General features: G+C 36.5%; 1 protein-coding gene across 1 annotated transcript; it reads right to left on the reverse strand.

Annotated features, from left to right (window-relative positions):
• Positions 1-14910: 14910 nt before the first annotated feature.
• On the reverse strand, positions 14911-17690 carry LOC121266578 (probable WRKY transcription factor 49). The gene is made up of 3 exons (XM_041170448.1): positions 17057-17690; positions 16779-16922; positions 14911-15688 (listed from the first exon to the last, which is right to left on the reverse strand). Exons 1-3 carry the CDS (start codon positions 17350-17352, stop codon positions 15100-15102), a joined length of 1029 nt encoding a protein of 342 aa, XP_041026382.1. The 5' UTR covers positions 17353-17690; the 3' UTR covers positions 14911-15099.
• Positions 17691-25496: the final 7806 nt, after the last annotated feature.

Raw genomic sequence — 25496 nt, forward strand, 5'->3', positions numbered from 1 at the left:
CGAAGTGCTCTATTTGAGGGACCACGGGCCAATGCATACAATTCAGAAGAAATTGATCCGGGATCATGAGCACGTTGTTCCAAAATCTATAAATTGAAATAGATTATATTGATTATTTCATTATCCAGAGTTAAAAATTTCACAATATAACATATATATAATTTTAGTTCATACACGTTCTTCAAACCATCCGGGAAATTCTTCCTCGTGTCTTGCCTCTATATTTTCTACGCCTTCCGTCCTAAGTTTGTCCATGTGGTCACTGTTATAACATGTTGCAAAAGAAGTATATTTTGAGCACAACAATTCTAATTAATTTAAAGAAAACTATAATTATTCAAAGAAATGAAATGACATACCTAAGATAATCATCAATCTCTCGGCAGTTATTTAGCACATACCACCGAACTTTACCCAACTCTCCATCAATTAAATCGTAACCTGTTTGTGCACCCAAGGGTCGTACATTCTGGGAAAACACTGATAGCTCACGAGGAGGCGGAGTAGCAAGATCAGCATTTCGCTCTTGACGATTAAATCGTGTCTCAACACCACGAAGATATAGAGAGCAAAATGTTAACCATTCATCGTGTATATAGGCCTCTGCTATTGAACCCTCAGCTTTGGCTTTATTCCCAACAGTGCGCTTCAATCGACCCAAATATCTTTCAACTGGATACATCCAACGGAACTGCACCGGTCCACCCAGAAGTACCTCTCGCGGTAAATGTATTGCTAAATGGACCATGACATCAAAAAATGATGGTGGAAAGATCTGCTCAAATTTACATAGTATAGTAGCAATGTCTTCTTCCAATTTCGACAACACATCTCGATTTACTACCCGAGCGCACAAATCCTTGAAAAACATACATAGTTCAGATATGGCCACACGTACATTAGATGTAAGCTTCCCACGAATTCCCACAGGTAATAACTTCTGTAAAAATACGTGACAATCATGACTTTTCAATCCATTGATTTTCCAATCATCAGGACTCACGCATCTACCAATATTTGAAGCATAACCATCTGGCAACTTCACACCTTGCAACCATTTGCAGAAATCCATCCTCTCCTCCCTCGTCATCGTAAAACATGCATGCGGCATGACCACCCTGTTGCCTTCCACCCGTAAATGCAGATTATGTTTAATTCTCATTCTCTCAAGATCTTTCCTCGTCTTGATCGTGTCTTTCGTCTTTTTGTTAATACTCATCAATGTACCCAGTATATTATCACAAATATTCTTCTCTATATGCATTACATCCAAACTATGTCGCAACTTGCATGACGACCAATACGGCAAGTCAAAAAAAATACTACGCTTTGTCCAATTCAATTCTGGTATGGCTCGTTTTCTCTTGTTCTTTCCCCGACCTTTGCCAAAATTGTTCGCTCTAACATGTTCCAGTTGTTCCACTATCTCTTCTCCAGATAACTCTTTTGGTGCAATCCTATCCTCTACTCTCCCATCAAACTTGGCACATTCTCTTCTCCATGCATGATTTGCTGGTAAATAACGTCGATGACCCATGAAACACAACTTCTGAGAAAATTTTAGCCACTCACTAGCAGTTTCTTTATTACACGTCGGACACGCTAACTTCCCTTTCGTACTCCAGCCGGAAAGATTCCCATACGCCGGAAAATCATTTATGGTCCACATTACCGCAGCATGCATCTGAAAAGATGTCGACTTAGATGCATCATAAGTTCTAACCCCTGTTTCCCATAACTCTTTCAGCTCTTCAATCAACGGCTGCATGAATACGTCAATATCATTCCCAGGTGATCTAGGGCCAGGGATGAGTAAAGTTAACAAAAAGTTTGGCGCCTTCATGCACCTCCATGGTGGAAGATTGTACGGAATCAATACCACGGGCCAAGTGCTATAACTTGTACTCATATTCCCAAAAGGGTTGAATCCATCGGTTGTGAGTCCCAGGCGCACGTTCCGAGCTTCTAACCCGAACTCTGGATACTGATTATCGAAAGACTGCCACGCAAGTGAATCAGCTGGATGCCTCATATACCCGTCATTCTTAACTCTTTTCTCCTCGTGCCACCTCATATCATGAGCTGTTTTCTTACACATATATAGTCTTTGCAACCTAGGTTTCAAGGGAAAATACCGCAACACCTTAACCGGAACGTTTTTCTTACCTTTCCACCTCGACTCTCCACATACAGGACATGCTTGTTTCTCCTCGTTCTCCTTCCAGAACAATACACAATCATTCTTGCATGCATGTATGGACTTGTACTCAAATCCTAATCCCTTTCTCAACTGCTTCGCTTCATAAAAGTTCTTAGGCAATGCAGACCCTTCGGGAAGCACCTCGTTAAATAAGTCCAATACCATGTTTATTGCTTTCGTCGACATCCCACACAATGATTTAATGTGAAGCAACCGCACAATAAACGACATTTTGGAATGTTTTGTACAACCTGGGTAAAGCTCGCGCTTTGCATCTTCCCACAGTGAAGGGAAATTTTCACAATCAGTCCCTGATCCACCAGTTGAGGCATTGTCGTTAACCTCATCCATAAACATCCCAGCTCCAATGTCACCCAACATCTCCTCCATCTCATCATGCTCATAATCATCATCCATGTGCCGCAAATAATTGTGATGATCGTGCAATACATCTGCTGACCCTTCATACGGCTCACCATGCAGTACCCATCGCGTATACCCCAGATCCATACCGTTCACAAATATATGACGCTCTACTTCATCCAATCCTATCGCACACAAATTTTTACACCCTCGACATGGACACTTAATGTAACCACGACTATCAGCAGAAGCCCGTGCAAAATCAATGAAAGTTCTTACTCCACATGCATAGGGTACGTAATCCTTTCCAAGTCTATCGTCCAGACGCATCCAATTTTTATCCATTTCTAAAAACATCTATATATTAATAACACGTACATTGAAAATTCACATGCATGTCATGCTCCAATTCTCATTACTTTGTTGATAAGGTAGTTGGTCCTATCCCATTCGAGATTATATTCTCCATATTGCACAAATCTCGTCACTCTACTAATTTCTACGTTAGTAGAAATTTCGGCAGCACCTCCCCATAATTCTCCAAGTATACATGTTCAAATATCGGGATTGTCACCCGATGAACAGTATACCCGAAGAACAATGAAGAAGACACCGAAACTTCATATTAAACGTGGAAAGTAGCGAGTAACAAAAATGTGCAATACAGATAATATAATCTCAAACTGTCCACACTGGACAATTCAGGAATCAGTGGACACATAAATGTACACTGATTCCCAAACGGGTCTAAGGGTATTTATGCAATGACACATGCATCTAGCAATATAATCATACAACAATATCTCCATATTTGTTAAACTAAAGAGGGATGGAAGATTATGTGACCCCCTGTTTCGTGTCTTGTACACAACGAGGGAGAATGATCTTGAAGAAATGTTGAAATTTTGGTCTAATTACTTAACCGTCACAAACTGTCCGACCTCGACACTCCTCTCAAGGCCGAAGAGACTATGACAGTCAAGCAATTAGACCGAAATTTAGAGATTATAATTGTTATATATAATTTTAAATGTTATTATATAATTTTAATTATTATCATTCTACAATTATAATCTTAATTCTTATACTTAATTTAGTGAGTTATTTACTTATATAGACAATAAGTATATAATTTTTATATAAGAATCTATTTGATCCTTATTTCCTTTCTCTTTAGTTTATAATAAATAAGTATATTTACATATTCAAACTCTACTTATTTAGTAGTTTCAAGACTTTTTTATTGAAGAGTATTTTAAAGGTTATATTATAATTTTAATTATTATCATTCTTAAAATATAACTTTAATTGTTATACTTACACTATCATTCTTAAATTTCAATGGTATTATAATAATTTTAATTATTATAATTCTTAAAGAGTTACTTTTATTTATTATTACTTAATTTAAAATATTATTATCACAATTTTTCAAATCCATATCACAAAAACACATTGTATAAATATCATAAAATTCAAATAAAGACAAGAAATCAAAATTTTTTCTTACCAAACTCAACTCTCTCTAACTCTCCAACTCAACTCTCTCTCTCTCTGTGTTGCGCGCACGGGAGAAGAAAAAATGTTCAATGGCGCTCCCGTGCGCGCACTGCTTAAGTTCTAAAATTATTTGTTTAAACGTTCGAACGTTTAAGTTGTACGTCCGAACGTTAACTTAAACGTTCGAACGTTTAAGTTTTACGTCCGAACGTTATTTGATAAAATGCTCGTAGCGTTCGGACGTTTACAGTACACGTTCGAACGTAATAATATCTTTATAACATAAAATCTAGCGGGAAAGTTCCCGCACTTTAATCATATATGTTCGAATGTATCACAAGTTTTCGTTCGAACGTTTCTAAATTTAGAGATAAACGTTCGAACATTTAACTTAAACGTCCGAACGTTTATTTCATCAAAGTGTTACCATATTTGAGAGTTAAATTTTTCGCACTAATTTAAGTAACGTTCGAACGTTAACATATTTGGTGTTCGGATGTACATAATTTTCTGGTGATTTTCATCAAATAACGTTCGAACGCATAGTCTACACGTTCGAACGTCTAAATAATCACACACATACCTTAATCGAGCGGGAAATTTCCCGCTCTTATTTAACGTTCGAACGTTAACTTGAAACGTTCGAACGTACGATTCCTACCATACGAACTTCTTACTTATTTGTAATAATCTAAATATATTCAAACGTCATTCACAAATAATAATTTAAATATTTAAAATTCATATCACAACATACTAGAAAAAACTCACAATATATTCACAAAATAACATGCCACATGTATTAACATATTTTTAAAATTGAGTAAGTAATAAACATGTATTAACAAAGCCTAATGAAAATATATTTCTAATAAGAAACACAATATTTCAAATTCATATCACAACATATTTACAAAAACTCACAAACTATTTACAAACTATACAAATAATAATCACAATATTTCAAGAGTAAGTATAAAATCACAACAATATATTGATAAAGTTTAGAAATATACCTAGCACTCACAATATCCTCTTACAAATCAAAATCTTCCAACTTCCCAAAACAAGCAATCCTTCAAAAAAATACAACACTAACTTATTAGAAATATTCTATAACAAAAACACATTCTATAAATATCATAAAATTAAAATAAAGATAAGAAATAAAAATATTTTCTTACCAAAACTCAACTCTCTCTAACTCTCTAACTCAACTCTCTCTCACACTAACACCCTCTCTCTCTCTCTCTCTCTCTCTCTCTCTGTCTCTCTCTCTCTCTCGCTCTCTCTCTCTCGCTCTGTTGCGCGCACGGGAGAAGAAGAAATGATCCGCTTCCTCCCGTGCGCGTACTGATTAATACCGCAAATTATTAGTTTAAACGTTCGAACGTTTAAGTTGTACGTCCGAACGTTATATGCTAAAATTTCACCCGCTCATAACGTTCGGACGTTTACAGTACACGTTCGAACGTACCCTTCTTATTTATATCATAAAATCTAGCGGGAAAGTTCCCGCACTTTCCTCATATATGTTCGAATGTATCACAATTTATCGTTCGAACGTTTGTAAATTTAGAGATAAATGTAACACCCCGTATTTTAGTGTATTTTTACTGAAGGAATTATTTTTATGTAATTAAAATAATTTCTCTTATTTTAAAATTGGTTGGATTTTAGTGAGTTTATTTCTATGATTTTTATTTGGTGAAAATTATTTTTATGTGCTTTCCAAATATTTATTTATTATTATGCATTTAAATTGCTTTTAATATTTAAATTAATTACCGTGGGATTTAATTATTTCAATTTGACTTTACCATTACGTTTAAATTATTTTATTTAACTTGTGGTTTTAAAATCGTTTCCGTTGGATCATTTTTGTGACCCAAGTTATGAGGATTGGACCTCATTTCTTTTTCCCTCTTTTTCTTTCCTCTCCTTTTCTTTTCCTCTTTTTTTTCTTTTTTCTTTTCTCCTTATTCTTTCCTCTCCCGCGCGATCCCTCTCTCTCCTCCCCTCTCCTCCGCCCGTTTCCCTTGTCCACTCCCAGCGCCGCCGTCCGCCGGCGGTGGTCGTCACCGCCCAGCCCATTAGACTCCCCAGCCGCCGGCCGTCCTACCCCACCAGTATCACCGCCGTTCGTGCCGCCGTTAGCCTCCACGAAGCCCACGAAATCCACGACGCCGCGGCACATTTTCCTCCATTGCGCCGCCGTCGCGCCACCTCCGGCCACCATCTTCCTACCACTTCATCCCCGGCCTCTTGGCAACCCATTGGACCCAACCCCAGCTCCGATCCGTCACCGGTGAAGCCCCACCAAGTCCATCTCCGATTTGCACTTTTCGGGCCTAAAACCGCCCCTTGCGCCGCCACCCACGGCAAACCACCACCACCACTAGCTTCACCGACCTCCCTAGGCCCTACCCTATCAATCTTGGGTCTTCGTTTGTCCTCGTTGGAAAGTTGGTAATTGTGACCCACGGCCACAGTGTATTTTACACTGTGGTGTTGCTCAAACGTCGCTTTTTTCAACTTCGCGATCCTCGGAAAATTATTATATTGCACTGTAAGTATTTCTCCAAAGAATTTTCGTAATTTAAATGTATTTTTGCACTAACCCATTTCACTGTATTTTTTTGGCATGCCGGACTGAGTCCGAGGAGTTCGGGGGTCGGATGGATTTGTGATTGGAGTTGTCTGGTTGGATTTGATTGGATTGGTATTTGTTGGTTTGGATGTTGTGTTGGTACATGTGCATTTCATCATTTCATGCATGATCATGTTTGTAAAAGAAAACTGGGTTTTCGTGTGTTGCATTCATGTTCATGTGCTTTGAAAAGCTATGATTTTATGTGAGAATGGATTTTGGGTGCGTGTGTATCACGACCCCAAGCCGAGATGGGGCATTAACTCGGTGGAGCTCCTCTGGTTACTCGGGAGCGGAATATACTGAGTAACGTCCCCTGGATTGTCGCCGGGCGACAATGGGTTCGGACGAGATGGTCTCGTGCCGACTCCGTGGTCCTTCTGCTGGCGGGGACTAGAGGATGTCTGGCCACGTACGCGCTGGGCGCGGAACTGGGCATCGCTCGTTGCGTAGTGTGAGTGCTTGGCCACGTACGCGCTGGGCGCGGAACTGAGCACCGCTGCGAAGCCAGGACGTGCGGATGGTCCATAGGGGAGACCATGGTGCATATGGAAATAATGCATGGTGCATTTGGTATTAATGCACTATTTTCTGGGAAAATAGTGCGAGTTGATTTTTTTTGGGTAAATCATTTTCTGGGAAAATGTTTTACGGATAATTCGGACCAAAATGAGATTTTGGTGTGTGTGTGTTGGAAAATTTATCATTTTTGGAAAAATGATGTTTTGTGAAATAATGCATGTTTTCATGTGCATGCATGTTAGTTGCATTTAATGCATTTTGTATTACGTCGTTGTTTGGGTTATACTTACCTGCGAGACCATTTTGTGGTGTCGCAGATTTTGATGCTGATGAGGAGGAGGAGGGCGAGCCTGAGGAGACGGCTCCGCCTGAGGAGTGATCTGGGATCACTCGTTTGTAGCTTTTAAACTATTGTAAATTATTTTATGGATGACTGTATAACTTCTATTTAAATCTTTACTGATGTTTGATTGTAATTAAATTCTGGTACTTAGTTGACTATCCGCTGCGTTATTTTATTTGAACACTGTTGCATTTACACACACAGGCACTTCGTTGGGATGTGTGACCGTGTTGTCACTATCCTGGCGTCTCGATCCCTGTGTATTTTTATAAGGGGGATTGGGGGCGCCACAATAAACGTTCGAACATTTAACTTAAACGTCCGAACGTTTATTTCATCAAAGTGTCACCATATTTCAGAGTTAAATTTTTCGCACTAATTTAAGTAACGTTCGAACGTTAACATATTTGGTGTTCAGATGTACATAATTTTCTGGTGATTTTCATCAAATAACGTTCGAACGCATAGTCTAAACGTTCGAACGTCTGAATAATCACACACATACCTTAATCGAGCGGGAAATTTCCCGCTCTTATTTAACGTTCGAACGTTAACCTGAAACGTTCGAACGTAATAGTCCTACTCTTATTTAATGTTCGAACGTAATATATAAACTATACCATATATATAAATGAATAATATATATTAAATCGTTACTTATTAAATTCTTTATTATATACTAACTTATACTATAATATGTATTCTACATTTTATATATCTATAACTATATACTACATTGTATAGTATGATAGCATAATACTTTAAATGAGAACATAAATGTATATAATATATAAATTATACCATATATATAAATGAATAATATATATTAAATCGTTACTTATTAAATTCTTTATTATATACTAACTTATACTATAATATGTATTCTACATTTTATATATCTATAACTATATACTACATTGTATAGTATGATAGCATAATACTTTAAATGAGAACATAAATGTATATAATATATAAACTATACCATATATATAAATGAATAATATATATTAAATTGTTACTTATTAAATTCTTTATTATATACTAACTTATACTATAATATGTATTCTACATTTTATATATCTATAACTATATACTACATTGTATAGTATGATAGCATAATACTTTAAATGAGAACATAAATGTATATAATATATAAACTATACCATATATATAAATGAATAATATATATTAAATTGTTACTTATTAAATTCTTTATTATATACTAACTTATACTATAATATGTATTGTACATTTTATATATCTATAACTATATACTACATTGTATAGTATGATAGCATAATACTTTAAATGAGAACATAAATGTATATAATATATAAATTATACCATATATATAAATGAATAATATATATTAAATTGTTACTTATTAAATTCTTTATTATATACTAACTTATACTATAATATGTATTCTACATTTTATATATCTATAACTATATACTACATTGTATAGTATGATAGCATAATACTTTAAATGAGAACATAAATGTATATAATATATAAACTATACCATATATATAAATGAATAATATATATTAAATTGTTACTTATTAAATTCTTTATTATATACTAACTTATACTATAATATGTATTGTACATTTTATATATCTATAACTATATACTACATTGTATAGTATGATAGCATAATACTTTAAATGAGAACATAAATGTATATAATATATAAACAATACCATATATATAAATGAATAATATATATTAAATTGTTACTTATTAAATTCTTTATTATATACTAACTTATACTATAATATGTATTCTACATTTTATATATCTATAACTATATACTACATTGTATAGTATGATAGCATAATACTTTAAATGAGAACATAAATGTATATAATATATAAATTATACCATATATATAAATGAATAATATATATTAAATTGTTACTTATTAAATTCTTTATTATATACTAACTTATAATATAATATGTATTCTACATTTTATATATCTATTTATATCTATATACTACTTATTAAATAATCAATAAACACCATAAGCTCATAAACTATTCACAAAATTCACAAACAATAATCACAATTATTTCAAGAGTAAGCATAAAATCACAACAACATGCATGTATAAACATATTGCTAAACTTTAGAAATATAACAAGCACTCGCAAAAAAACCAATCATCTAATTGTCAATAATATTATATAACATCGTAATCTATAACATAAATATTTATAATATAATATTAAATTGAAAAACGTTCGAACGTAATAATAATTACGTTCGAACGTTATGTGTATATAAGGCCAAAACCGAACGTCGAAACGACATTTCTATTACGTTCATCGTCTACTCCGTTTCACGCCGCCACGCCTCCTTCGCCGCCGCCGTCAACTCCGCCACAACCGTCACTAAAGGTAGACATTCATCTTTTATTCAAGTAACATGTATTTTTTTGAAATTTGGATTGAGTTTTGTGTTAAACCGGATAAGTGATGCCGGATTTTCAACTTCATTTTCCGGCCACCACGGCTAGTCATTTGCCGAATAGTCACCGTAGAAATATTTCTTGAAGTGTATACTTCATTTCCACGGTGACATTTCGGTATCTAGAACCGTGTAGAGAAATTTTTGAAATTTCAATAATGGCTGAGTCGACTCAGCCATTCTGCGTCGAAACGTTCGAACGTTTCACCAAGACGTTCGAACGTACGACGTTTAAATTACACAACCGTTACGGCTTCCACGTTCGAACGTTTGATTATAACATCCGAACGTAATGATTTTCTACATTATTCATTCTTCGACGTTCGGACGTCCATATTTATGTTCACACGTAAAACAAATACGTTCGAACGTATTTGTTTTAACGTCCGAACGTACGTCAGCCAATATTTATTTACTGCTTATGTTCGAACGTACATTGTTACATTCGAACGTATTTGTTTTACGTCGAATGTAAATATATTGACATTATTTTACGTGCGAATGTATAAATAAACATCCGAACGTTTTATCTTTACGTTCGAACGTTATAGATAAAACGTTCGAACGTTACGGCAGAGCATCTTAGAATTAATACAAAAAAATGCATTATTGTAAATAATTTTTTTTTCCTTTTCTATTTTCAGGATATGGCTCTTCCACTGCATACTAGGAAACGAGGGAGGGAAGGAGCCACGTCGGACACTGCCCGTATTGGAGCTCGTACTGTTATGGTAGAGCGAGAGATCTTAATTAATGAGTTCGACGAACTCTGTTGGCAGCAGACGAACCTGAGAGATGTTTTCCTCAGTAGAGGCTGGGGAAATATCTGCACATCGAGGGGGAAGGTATACCCCTTAATGGTTCAAGAATTCTATATGGGGATGTGTGACATGCCTCAGGATGCATCCTCTCACACCGTGACTGTACGCGGTGTTTCCATTGAGGTATCAGCAGATGTCATCGGCGAGCACCTTGGGATTCGTCGAGGAGTGGAGACATTTGCACACTCGACGCCCCGTGAGGATGTAGGCACTTCTACATCATCTACTGGTCGGGGATGTGAGCCAGCATCAGCCAGAGATGCAGGCCAGTCAGAGGCTGAGGATACTGGCGTCGAGGCTCGGGATGATGACCGAGACGAGGATTTCTACATCCTCACCGGGAGGGATCGCATGCAGATCGAGCGGAAGAACGCCTTCAACCAGAACCATCTGCTGCATTTCTTCCGCATGTTGCACCTTATTGTTGCAACAAATGTCGATCCTGTGGCTCATAAAACCACATTTAGTCGGCTTCGGGCACAATTTTTGATACGAGTGGCACGTGGAGATCCTATAGATTTGCCATTGCACATCTTTCAGAGGATCCGTTACGAGGCGAGCATCGTCTCCACGGATAATCTCCCATATGGTGTCCTCATCAGCCGACTATTACTTGCACGGGGAGTGCCGACCCAGCCAGAGGACCGGGTCAAAGATCAGATGAGCCCCTCGACATGACCACGCATCGACGTAGCATTGGACAGGCGAGGGGACGTCAGCCACCCCCTGTAGAGGATCTAGTTCCTCCGACGCAGCCTGAGCCAGGTCATGTCGGGAGTAGTAGTCAGCATACGCCGAGTACATCTGCAGGAGATGTGCGGCCTGCTTGGGTTGATGCGGTCATCTCACAGCTGACTGCGCATATCGATCATAAGATCGATCGATCGCTCGAGGCTATATCGGCGTCTGTTGCCGAACTCACCCATCGTGTAACTATCCTCAACGACAAGGTTGATACCTTGACTGAGGAGGTACGGAGTTCGATTTTTGCGGATAACGTTATCATCTGACTGTTAATATCAAATTTTGTATTTTATTTTTAATATTTGTAATGAAAAATATTATTGAATATTTCTATCGTTTTTTAATTTCAATTTTTAACCTTCTTTGATGTTATATTTTTCAACTTTAATACTAAATCACTGCATTTCAAATATATATAAATCAATAATATATATTTATATATTACAAAGTGTGTATATATAAATATATACAATTCAATTTTTTAGACTTGTTCACAAATTATGCACAATAAAAACCACATAATTTTTAAATTAAAGTCATTTAATTTAAATTTACAATGAATGTTCGAATGTTATTACTTAACGTTCGAACATTGGTGCAAACATTTTACGTTCGAACGTAAAATTAATAACATTCGAACGGTTGCGCCAAAACATTTTACGTTCAAACGTAAACAGACATAATATTCGAACGTATATGTAACGTTCGAACGCATATTTCCCATACGTTGGAACGTAAAAAAATCTCATTCTATCTTTAGTGACGGTTTCCAGAAACTGTCACAGAAAATACCTTTTAGTGACGGTCTAGAGACCGTCACAATTTCCTAACCGTCACTAAAAACCAATTGTGTTGTAATGATCATGTGTAGCCTCGTCATGTCTCGCAAAAGATTGAGATCTTAAAAAAATGAGAAAGTGGTGGCAGCATGATCAAGAAGTGTAAGGATTGATACTTGTCCTTCTTACTATATATAGTGATGCTTTTGACAAGCCCCCGGCCCTCCATTGAAAAGTTCATTGGAGAGGGTGGGATCAAATTTCAAGTACCAACAACAATCAGAAATACTAGTATGTAATTGCCTAGTTTGGGCTAATCTAGGGTTTTCTAATTTAAATAATTATATATGTATAGGGAGCGAAAGTTGAAGCAGAGAGTAGGGATGGCACAAGATTTTACCACAGCTATTAATCATGTCAGCTGTGAATTCTAGTTGTTGATAGTAAATCTTTGCAAGTTGGGAAAAGGGAAAAAGATGGCAAGAGTACAAATTGCCCAAGATGGACAACGGTCAGTTGAGGCGAAGCATGTATGGCCCTTGCTCGGTGGTTGTTGGATTAAGTGAAAAAGTGAAGGGGAAGTGAACAAGGTGTTTGGTTTGTGGAGCCTGATTTTGTTGGTGTGTCAGTCCGATTTGATGACCCGGCCCAACTAGCTCGATGTGTATGATATTTGAAAAATTTTCAACGAGGCTTGGGCTATAGAGCGCATGCTTGAGCCGATAGGTCTAGGGCAATGCCCCTGGTGAAACTTTTTGGCATTGTTTGTGGTCAGAAAAAGTGTTAGGCAAAAAATTCGCTTAACATTCGTGTGACAGGTGGATTGAACGAAACTCAAGCAGATAGTTTGCTCGACTTGTAGCGCGAGTGAGCATCGGACAGAGATCTCACTTGAGGCACGCTCGATACTTCACTTGAGTAAATAATGCAAAAAAATGAAAATTAAGATTTCCGCCACGTAACACTATAAATATGTACTTAATGAACAGTTTAATATATCCTGAGTGTTCTGAACAGTGAGTTTTTGTCCCAAAATGTATTTTATGATTTCTCTGCAGTTCTGTAGGTGTAGGCACGTTGCCAAACCACGGTAATTTATGTTGTGTGATTGATTTGTTTGTATTTATTTTCACTTGTTTGTCATCCCTATGTGTTTTCACAACACAAGGCATGATGAGAATGTTTGATCTTGTTGACGAATATCGTTGGATTGTTACTAACGGATCCAAGAAGAGTCTTGAAGCTTCAGTGGTTTTGATTTCATCATATGACAAGAATTCTAGCTAGCTAGAAGATTAACCCACAAAAGATCAGTGTTTTTCGTATGCATAAGGTAGCCTCCAGCAGTAGGGAGGCAATTAATGGTGGTTCAACCTACGGGTTTTGTGGAAGGGTCATTTCCAATCACATACTTGGGGCCACCTTTCTAATGGTTGAGTGAAGATGGCTTATCTTTGAACCTCACCTGAGAAAAGTAGGGAAAAAAGTTGCACGTTGTAAGGGTAGATTATTATAGTATATATATAGTCGGTGTTGATTAATCCTGCAGAAAAAGTCTTTGAACTAATGAATTAAGATTTTTCCAATTTTTTGTTGGGAGAATCTAATGCATGTCTATCAAAGGAAGAAATGGACTAATTCTTGGTCTAAGATATGTTAAGACAAATATAGATTATTAAATCTACGTCTTTCCATCAGTTTAAGTTTTTGAAATTAGTAATTAGTAATTTGCATATAGTGTATATAAAAAAAAATGAGGTTTTGAGTTTAAACTCTAACTCTATACTTTTTTTTATTTAATAAAATATTGTACGAATATGAAGACAAATATAAATAATGATCTATGTCTATTGATATTTTTTCCATCAACTTAATTAAGCTTTTGAGATTGGTCATAACTTTGACAAGATCATACACATGTAGACTAGAAGAAAGGGGTAAGGGGATTAAAAAACAATGCCGAAAGTTGCCCAAGTTTTACAGTCTTCTATTATGAGGCAGAAATATATGTTAGTGCCTTGCGTTAGATGCATGGTTGGTTGATTTTATTGAATCCAAAACTTAGATCGGTTTATTTTTTTATTTTTTTCAGTACTTTTATTATGAGGCCTTATTTTTTTAGGAGCCGTCTCTTAGGGGCCTGGTTGCGGCCTTCCGCTCGGGCCTCTACTAGAGGAGGACCTTGTCCTTCTTACTATATTTTAGCTTTTTTGACATGCCCTCGTCATCAAAAGGTCTGATCTCATAAGGTAAGCTTCTTCTTATCTTGGAAATATGCAAAAGTTCTATAAATAAAGAAGAAGTAAAATAGTAGAGGGTAGGATCGAATTTCAGATACAAACGACTATATATATATATATATATAAAGACAACTAGTTGTTTAATTTGGCCTAATCTAGGGTGATGATTCTTCCACAAGATCCATAATACAACTTAATAAAGTCAAAATAAACTAAATAATAAATAAAAAGATAAATAAAATATTCCTTGCTTTATATTATATATAACGGCTATAAAAAAAAGTGCATATATATGATCCTAACATAATGTCTTGTACCTAAACCGAAATTATTAAATACACACACACACACACACACACACATATATATATATATATATATAATTGGAAGCAAACCATGCAGAAAGGTTTAATATTGGGTTAATTTCCACCCATGCATACACCTAATATTATGCCTAGCTAGCTAGAAGCCTATATCAAAACACGTAGCAGAATAAGCAGCACACCAAGACAGAGAATTAGAAGGTGAAGTACTACTTGGAGTAGGTGAGCGGTAAGAGGAGCAAGAGGAGGAGTTTGAGGATGCAACATTATTAATATTATTGTTGGGAGGATTTCTAATCATGAATGGCACCACATCTTGAAGCAACCCTTGTGTGGCCATTCCTTCTTGATGATCTGGGTCCCATGAATTCTGATCTTGTGGGCAGACTACCTCAGATGGGCTTACTACAGCTAGTTGATGCGTAGTGGTAGTAGTAAGATCATCTGATGGAGGGCTCTGATCTAGATGATGATGATGCAGGTGATCATGTGCTTCCTGAGGTTGTTGGGTTTCTTGGTCTTGTGCTTTTGAGGTTGTCTTCTTGGACTTCTTGATTGTTAATGGAGTACTACAACTGGGAGCTTGGTTTTGGCCATTCAAGAAGTATGGGAAAGCAAAGTGTAAGTGGAGCCCTTCGTAGGTGATGATGAGTGTCTCTGGGTCCTCCAAGGACCTCTCTACCTGCTTCTTTGCACTGCATCTTGGATTTGTACACCTATAGTAGCTTCTGTATTCCATCAAGAACACAAAGGAGATAAGAATTAGTGATTTGTAATTCTTATTAGCATTAATCATGTGATAGATAGGCTGAGTTTGGACGTAACTAGTGAAGTATTCTCAAACTATTTTATTATTATTTACAAAAATAATTTATTACTTTTTTATTACTATTTACATATCATTTGAGATCACTTCAATATTCTAACAGAGGCTTAAATTCTGGGCAAAACATACGTCCAGATACCTCATAAATTTGTAAATATGAAATTTTAAGTGAGTTTTTCAAATTTTGGGGCTGATTAAGCCTGATCCCCAAGCAGTTTGAAGGTACATCTCAAATTGCTTAAGTCATGAACTCATTATTTATATCTCACCAGTTATCCGGGTAATAAATTCTTTCCTAGCTAGCTAGCCATTTTTATCAATCACTTATCGTGCCTGTTCAGGTGAAGCAAAAATTAGAAAAGGCATGCCATATTTGGAGAAAAAAACGTCTGAAATAAGGACATTCCCTTTATATATCATGATTCATCTACCACCGACCTATTCCTTTTATTGAATGTGCTAAAGGAAAAGGCAAAAAGGCGGCACTGAATTGACAATGAAAATGACAGTAATAGATTTTATTTAGTAAATTTTTCTGCATTCTAATTTATTATTGAATAAAAGTAATTTCTTAATACTTCACTTGAAAAAGTATTTTCTTTCTGCGCATTATATGAACAAAACCAAAAAGAGTATTCGATACATCACATGTTTGGCCATGGTGATCGAACATTCTCTTTAGGAATAGAAAATGGTCTAATAACACTAATTAATTGCCCCATGATCTTTCACAGATCGAAATCCAAGTTCATGACAATTAGACTTTGTATATAAAGCTAATGTTTTTATGAGCCAAAAATGCAAATTAATTATGATCAGAAAAAGACTGCCTATTTTGGCCACAACATATATCATCATATTCAATTTTTTTTTTTTTTTTAAAAAAAAAATGAAAACCCAGAAGCTGAATCACGTAATTCTCGACATTTTTTTATCCGTTTGGCGGCCAAGAAAATGGCAAGGAAAATAGAATCAGGAAAAAAGTTACGTACCTAGGATTAGGACTATTCTTAATGGCTTTCTGGCCGTATTTCCTCCATTTATATCCGTCATCAGCTATCGCATTGCCGTAATTCTTGATTCTCAGAGTGTACTTGTGCTCAACCTTGTTTATACCTCTTTCCAACAAAGATATTCTGCAACAGACAGCATATTATAAGTAAACCTATCAAAACGATACCCAAAACTCCATAATTTTACAGCCATGCATCCAACTTTTATTTAAAAAAAAAAAGAAAAAAAAAGGGTTTTAAAACGAGTTCAAATTAACCTGGCTTGTGATGAAAGTTCTTGGTGGGGCTGATCATCCGAGGTGGTCAATGACAATACATTCTCAATATCTTCTATTGTTGGCCCGGAATAGACATTGGAGATCATGAGCCTGTTAACAGCCTCTTCGTGCTGAAGATAAGGATCATGAGTGGTACTGCCAGTGTTAGGTTCCGTACCACTACTGATCTTCTCTGCAGGTAGCACAAAGAAAGGAGACTGATTGTCTAAAAGCTCTCTAACCAGCTCGTCTTCCAACCTATCTGTAGTCCACATAGCCGCCATTACTTCCTCCATTGTTATCTCTAAAGGATAAGCACCAAAGTCAACCTTGCAATAATATTAGATCAAGAAGAATAGGTACAAAAATTTAGCTTTCAAGCAAGATGATCAAGATCAGGGTCTAGCTAGCTAGCTTATAATGAGATATAACAGATGGAGAGAGGCCGGAGAGTGGAGCAGATATTGAAGGAGGAGAGATTAATGTGAGATATGTCTACGTGTTTGCCTCTTGACTTTAAAGTAAGAGTCGGTGTGTTTCTGTTTTGTATGTATTCGACTTTGACTTTAAAGTTCAGAATTCCATGATCCGTGTCAAAGGGTAACATCAATCGTTTGTTATGTACTGTTCAGTGGGGCAAACCCCCCCATGCCCCAAAAAATTGATATTGCTTATGGAGATTCTTTGCATATATACATGAAGCTGGCCGGTAAGTTTGGTAATTAAGTTCTTTGCCAAATAGATATATTTTATAATCAACCCTAGAGCTTTGCAAAGGGTGGAGTCCAAAAGTTGCAGATATGTAGATGTGCTGTCAATTTTTTAGTTTTTTTTAAATAATAGAGCTGTTAGCTGCTACTTTGTTTTATTCTCTGTATTTTCATGCAGTACTGTGTCTTTGTCTTCTTATTTGGTTCTAATGGTATAGATGCATGATTAAGGTGGACCAAATCCACCTGATCCACCACCAGATCATTAAACCATAGCAAAGGTCAACCACTAAAGAATTGATAAAAAAATTCCTTTAAATTATTTTTTTGCAAGTGATTCTCATTGGTATATATATATCACACCCCCCCCCCCCCCCCCCCCCAAATTAACTCATATTAATGAAGCATATGTTTCTCCCTAGCTTTCTCTCTGATCCCTCTCTGAGAACAGCATTTACAACATTTAAAGTATGGCACTTGAGAATCAAATCTAAATTAAGAAATTTAGGAAAATACTATTAATGTTAGATACAATTTTAAGCTGGTATGCAAGTCTCGCGCGTTCTTTTTTATATTTAAAAATGAATATTCTCAAGTGGATCTGCTTACCAATATAGATTTATCTAGATTTTTTCAAATGGGGTGTACTGCAGAATATAATTAAACATATATATAAATATGCACTTAATACATGTAAGAAATAAGCACACTTTTAAGTTGTAATATACGTATCTGTGACTAGAACTACAATTGTAAGTATTTCACTAAATAGTAAACATGACCCACCCCACCCAGTTAATGTTTTAAAAAAGAAACTAATTAAAAGCATAGCCTGGACATATGTAACACCTTGACACGATGAGGATTCGGTATCGATCCCAGAAATGGACGTACAATTACCAAAATTTGCAGTGAATTAAATATGGCCATCCACTCTGTTAATTATATATATATACGCAACCATAATGCATGCATGTATATATGCATGGCCACTTTCTTTTTACTTTTACAATTCCATCTTGTTCATGAGCATGCATGCATATGGATTTATCAATATATATGCAGGGGGTGGTTGCTTCAAAGTTAGGGAACTTTCGTGAGGGCTTTGACTTTGTGAATTCTAGAAAACCGCAAGCTAGCTAGCTTGGATGCCCTCTTGCGTAAGGACAACCGGAGTTGACTGTCAGAGTGGGCTTAGGTTAGCTGCTGAGCCGTCGCTTAGCGAAGTGGGCACAGGTTAAAACAGTACTGCCCTCACCCCGCCCCAAAAAAAATGTCAACCCTGCTAGCTCTATGTGGGGGCCAAGTGGCTCGTGAATGGGGGCGGCACGTGTGTTAGAACAAGGGTCCCACATGGAGTCGAGGATCACGTGTGTGGAGGGATGGAGGGGTTGGAGCTGTCCACGTCGATGGATGGATGGAGCCGGCCCCATGCATGCATGCAGCTAGCTAGCTACCACGAGAAGCGACGGTGCAACTACACAATCTGGTCTTTTAGGGCACAAACAAAAAAAGGGGCGTGCAGGGGCATACAAGGGCTAAGATCGATCATGCATGGGACCCTAATCCCTTTGGAATTTATGGGGTATTTCACTGTTGCTTAGAGGCACTTTCCTCCTGCCTCATGGCTCCTTTAGCATCTTCGAAAATAGACTACATGAGCAATATGCAGCATGCATTCATCGACTCTTAGATCTCTTTCCTTCTAAATATTTAAACATATGTCAAAGGGTGTTGCCCTATTGGCACTAACAAATCAGGTACACTAGCTGGTTACTTTACACGACTACTTTTGTTGTAGTACTAGTAGTAGTAGTACAATAAAAAGCTTAAAAGGCGCTTTACCAAGTCGGAGAAAGCCGGAGATGTTTCCAGATCTAGACCGCAGTCCATTTCGTTTGGTTATACGTCACCATTTTGTTTGTATTTACATAAACTTTTTTCCTTTTGTCAATAGTTTGATTTTGTAATTGGTTCACGCTTATCCTATATATTAAGTTTCCGTTTGGACAGCGTAAGTATTTTATTTCGTTTCATTTCATTTTATTTTATCTCATCTTATTATTAAAATATTTACAAATTCATAAACAAAATATAATAAACAATTTATTTTTTTTAAATTTCAAGATAATAATAATAATATTAAAAAATAATATTCTAATTATATTTTATTCAATTTTTAACTTTCATTTCATCTCAATTCACTATCCAAACGGTACTTAAATTACACGTTATTTATTAAAAGCCTTCACCAATCCTCGAATCATTCTCCAGGCAAATAGATAATATAGATCACTACAGGAAATTGGGTTTTATGGGAAGAATCGTTTTGTCTCAAAAAACTTAAATTTCATCCCAAAAAGTTTTTAAAAATGAAAACATTTCGTCTCTATTTTGTCTCAAAAAACTTATCTCAAAAGGTTTTTAGAGACCTCAAAAAATTATTTTTAGGGATGGAATTGGGCGGAACCATTCAAAAGCGTTCGATCGGGTTTTTTTTTTTTTTTTTTTTAAACGAACCATTTTCGTCTCAAAAACCCATTTGAATGGATAAGGTTTTGTTTGAATAATTTGATCCTATTCGAACGGACAGCCCATTCAAACAGATTATATTTGTTCGAACACCTAAATTTTCATATTACTTTTGTTCGAACAGACATCATATGTTTGAAAATTCTGTCCATTCGAATGAGCTTTGTCATATTACTGTTGTTCAAACAAATATTTTGTTGTTTGAATAGTCATTATAACTACGAAAATTCTATCCATTCGAACAAATTGTATTTCTCAGTTGTCATTCGAATGTGTTACTTTCTGTTTGAATAAATTTATAAATTGTAACTTACCGTTCGAACTGTGTATTTCCCGTTCGAATGGTGCTCATCATACAGAATTGAATTAACAAAAATTTCATAATAATATTACAAATATGGAATAAATAGAATTTAAACATAAGAATTGTTCAAATGTCAGTGTGTAAATGTCAACCTTGCTAGCTCTATGTGGGGGCCAAATGGCTTGTGAATGGGGCGGCACGTGTGTGAGAAGAAGGGTCCCACATGGTGTTGAGGATCACGTGTGTGGAGGGATGGAGGGGTTGGAGCTGTCCACGTCGATGGACGGATGGAGCCGGCCCCATGCATGCATGCAGCTAGCTAGCACGAGAAGCGACGGTGCAACTACACAATCGGGTCTTTTAGTGCACAAACAAAAAAAGGGGTGCGCAGGGAATGCAAGGGCTAAGATCGATCATGCATGGGACCCTAATCCCTTAAGAATTTATGGGGTATTGCACTGTTGCTTAGAGGCACTTTCCTCCTGCCTCATGGCTCCTTTGTCATCTTTGAAAATAGACTACATCAGCAATATGCAGCATGAATTCAATGACTCTTAGATCTCTTTCCTTCTAAATATTTAAACAAATGTCAAGGGGTGTTGTCCCTATTGACACTAAAAAATCAGGTAGACTAGCTGGTTACTTTACACGACTACTTGTAGTAGTAGCAGTAGTAGTAGTAGTACTACAATAGAAAGCATAAAAGGCCAGCGTAGTTGATTTACCAAGTCGGAGAAAGCTGGAGATGTTTCCAGATCTAGGCAGTCCATTTGGTTAGGTTATAAGTCACCATTTTGTTTGTTTGTATTTCCATAAACGTTTTCCCTTTTGTCAATTGTTTGACTTAGTGTAATTGGTTCATGACGCTTACCTATATATTAAATTACACGTTATTAAAAGTTCTTCACCAATCCTCGAATCATTCTCCACGCAAATAGATAATATAGATAATACATCATTTATAATGACGATCGATCAACAAGATCTGATTTGCAAGAAAAAATCAATTATTTTTTTAACAAATCAAATCGTGTTATATCGATGGTGCAGAGAATGTATACATGTTCGGCTTCCATAGTAGCGCTTATAAACACAAATTTTTATTTTTCTTTGCCTCGTTCTATTTTTTTTTTGCAATTTAAATATTACACATCTATGTTCGACCTTCATCAACATGATCAAGTACTGCGATGTTTTAATTATTAGCTATCACGTAGAAATTATGACTAATGAACATCTAATTACTTGTCAGGAATCATTCTCGATACATCGTACAGTAAATTAGTACGTAGTTAGCTTGCATAGAATTACATCCTAATTACTGCATGTTTTTCCAACTTCATCTCACATAAATCTGGAAATGTGACTCATATATATATAAACTCCAATTAATATACAGATATATATATATATATACACATCAGTTCATCTAGGTACAGATGAGTTGGCAGACGAATTCGAGTACGAAGCTGACATGGACTGCTGCTGTCAGAGCTATTTTTATTTTTTATTTTTTTTAAAAAAAAGGAAAACATGAAGAGAAGAGAAGAAGAAGACCACCAACTTCCCAGATCCCCTTCGTCTCCCCATAGTCCGTCTCCCCTCCCCCAAATCCCATCTTCGCACCTCAATGTTCATCGTTTGTGGGTGGTGCTCTCTCGTTCCTCCCTCCACTGCAAATTGGCCGGTCTCCTCCACGTGCAATCCACCTCCTAAGCGTCAGATCCTTCAAGTTGGTTGCACTCCTCTGCGAATCCGCCACTCAAGTGAGCTCCCTGGCATCGTCTTTGATAGGTGCTTTCATTTCTTCCACTGAGTTTGTTCTTAACCATTAATCATACCAAATCTAGCTAATGGGAAGTTTTTAACTTATTAAAAAACATATATGATACTGAACCAGAGGAAGTACGTTTCTTCAATCTCATTCACATACTGTTTTCTAGTGAGTTGATAGGGAAAGGGGATTTTGTGGATAGTGTTGGCCCTGATGGCACTGAGGAAAGCTTTCGTCGGAGGTGGCTCATATTCGTCTCTATAGTTGCCCAGAAGTTCCTGCAATTTGTGGCGAAGCCGCTGGGATATGTTGGATCGGTGATTGAGACATGGCTGAATCTTGTTTCAAGTAATCACAGCTTGGGAACGCTTTTCCTAAATCTCTATCAAGGTCAGTCCTCCTCGTGTTATGCTAATTCCTTCCTTGCTAGCCGGTCTTCTTTATAAACCATTAAAACATTCTACGAGATAGAACATATATATAAAGGTATCAGCACTCAAGTCTACAACTAATGTTCTGCATATGCGTTTGTGCATGGAAAATCGATGAAGCCCATTTAGTTATATGCAAGAATGCAGTCATTCTGGCACATTAATTAGTAGTTGTTTATTAATTCTTCAACCAAAATGCATGCATACATTTCAAATAACGAGTATTTGTGTGTTATTTTTGTCCTTTGTACCTGGTTTATTTGAAAGAAAGAGAAAGGAAAAAGAAAAAGGAGGACATATCGTCAATTTGTGAAAACTACTGATCTCTGTGGGAATCAATTCTGAGGGCATTCCTTCGAAGGAATAGTAGTACCAAGGCATGCCTCATCGATTTGAGCTGGAGCACTGGATTCCAGATTTAAAGATAAGGTCTCATTGTTAATGCAAGTATTGATCAATGTTAGAAACTGTTCAATGCTGGTTGTTTTGCATGACCCAATGCAACAAAATTAAACACTCAAGTTCAGTCAAGACATTCTTAGTTTGTCTCTATTTTTTCTCCATTTTTCTAAATAATCAAGAACAACAACCTTTGGCCAAGGGGTTGTGGCCTGATGGCACATGACCCACATCTCCAAAATGGAGATCATGAGTTCGACCCTCCTCCCCCAATGTATAAAAAAAACAAAGAACAACCTTTGAAAAATTAATGAAACAGGGGAATGCTCAAAGATGGATTCTTTGCACTCCACCTTAGAAAAAAACTTCCACTAGAAGCAGCTCTTAGGTTGATTAAAGAAGAATACAAGTAAATGGGTCATACAAGACATATTATATAATCTTTTTTTTTTTAATATATTTTTCTTCTTTTTATGCAATGCTGGCCGAATTCATTACATAATCAAATTTAAAGATGGTTGAGTAATTTTCAATCATTTGCCTAAACTGGCTTTTATTTCCTTTTGTTATGATATAGGCATGCACAAAGTTTCCAGGACCTAGGACTCAAGTTGAACAACATGCCTAGCCATCTCTATTTTTTTTCCTATTTTTTTCTCATTATCTTTATTTTATACATAGTTGATGAGGATGTCTTTTTCATGCTGGTTGTTAGAGGTGTAACCGGTCCAATTTTGAACAAAATTTAGAATCGAACCGGTATGCACTGATTTTGCATTTTCAAAAACCGATCATGCATCTATTATCCTCTTAAACCGGTACCTTCGGTTTTACAGGTTTCCGGTCCGGTTTTTCGATTTTAATAAAATGAAAATTTCTTATAAAAAAATCTGTTTATAAAAAAAAGGAAAAAAAAAACTGCTTTAAAAAATCTGTTTTATTACAAATTTGATACTATTTTGTTTTATATAAGTAAACAAATTATATTACTCCAAGAATAGGCCTAGCCCAGTATATACAAAAGACAACCTTGACTAGGAGGGTGCAATGGACACAAGAAAATCATGAAGGGCCATGCCATTGAAATCAACAGCATTGGACCAAGTACATAACATGCTATAAAATAGAGCTATAAGTTCCTCTAGCGATCTCTCATTGTCCTCAAACGTTTGGCATTACGTTCCTGCCGTAGACACCACATGATACACATTAGAATCATCTTTCAGATTGCTGAAATCTGATATACCCCTCCAACACTTGGCCAGCTGGCCAAGGCTGCCACCACAATCTCTGACATGACCCAACCCAACTCTACTCTACCCAACACTCCATCCCATAAACCTATGCTATGTCACAGTGTAACAAGAGATGTTCCACCGACTCGCCCCCTCCCCTACACATACAACACCAATCTGCTATAATAATTCTCATATTCCTCAAGTTATCAGTTGTGAGAATCTTTCCCAAAGATGCAGTCAACACAAAGAAAGCTACTTTAGGGGGCACCTTGTGTCTCCATATCCTCTTCCAAGGGAACCGATTGTTGGGATCATGGGTAAGAGCCTTATAAAATGAGCAAACTAAAAAAACACCTTTCCCGGCGAGTACCCACCACAATCCATCTTCCTGTGTGTTGTTTGCTTCACGGAGTACAGAAGACTATAAAAATGAGCAAAATTGTTCAACTCCCAATCTTGCACATCCCTACTAAAATTGATATTCCAATGAAGTCCAATGAAGTTGCTCACCCGATATTTCCATAACCTCCGCTATTGTAGCCTCTTTAACACTGGTAATTTGGAATAATGATGGAAATGCATCTTGTAGAGTAGTATCTCCGCACAAAATATCTTTCTAGAATTTAATCGTGGATCCATTGCCCATCAAAAGACGAGTGTGACGAAGAAAGACCATCCATCCTCTTCTAATATGTTTCCACAACCTCACTCCATCAGCTCCTAACATCTTTAGTGCACCATCCCCCCATATATCGCCATATTTGCACCCAATCACCCCTCTCCACAAGGATTCTGGTTCCTTATTGTATCTCCACAACCATTTGCCGAGTAACGTTCGATTAAAAGTCCTCACATTTTTAATACCCAAACCACCATTGGATATTGGGCGATAAACCGTTTCCCACTTGACCAGGTGAAATTTAAACTCCTCCCCCAAACCACCCCACAGGAAGTCACATTGGAGTTTCTCAATCCGGCCTACCAGCTTGCAAGTATAGGAAAAAGTGATAAAAAAAATAAATAGGTAAGTTAGAGAGTGTACGCTTTATCAA

The sequence above is a fragment of the Juglans microcarpa x Juglans regia genome, chromosome 5D, assembly GCF_004785595.1.
Source record: "Juglans microcarpa x Juglans regia isolate MS1-56 chromosome 5D, Jm3101_v1.0, whole genome shotgun sequence".
NCBI classification, from domain to species: domain Eukaryota; kingdom Viridiplantae; phylum Streptophyta; class Magnoliopsida; order Fagales; family Juglandaceae; genus Juglans; species Juglans microcarpa x Juglans regia.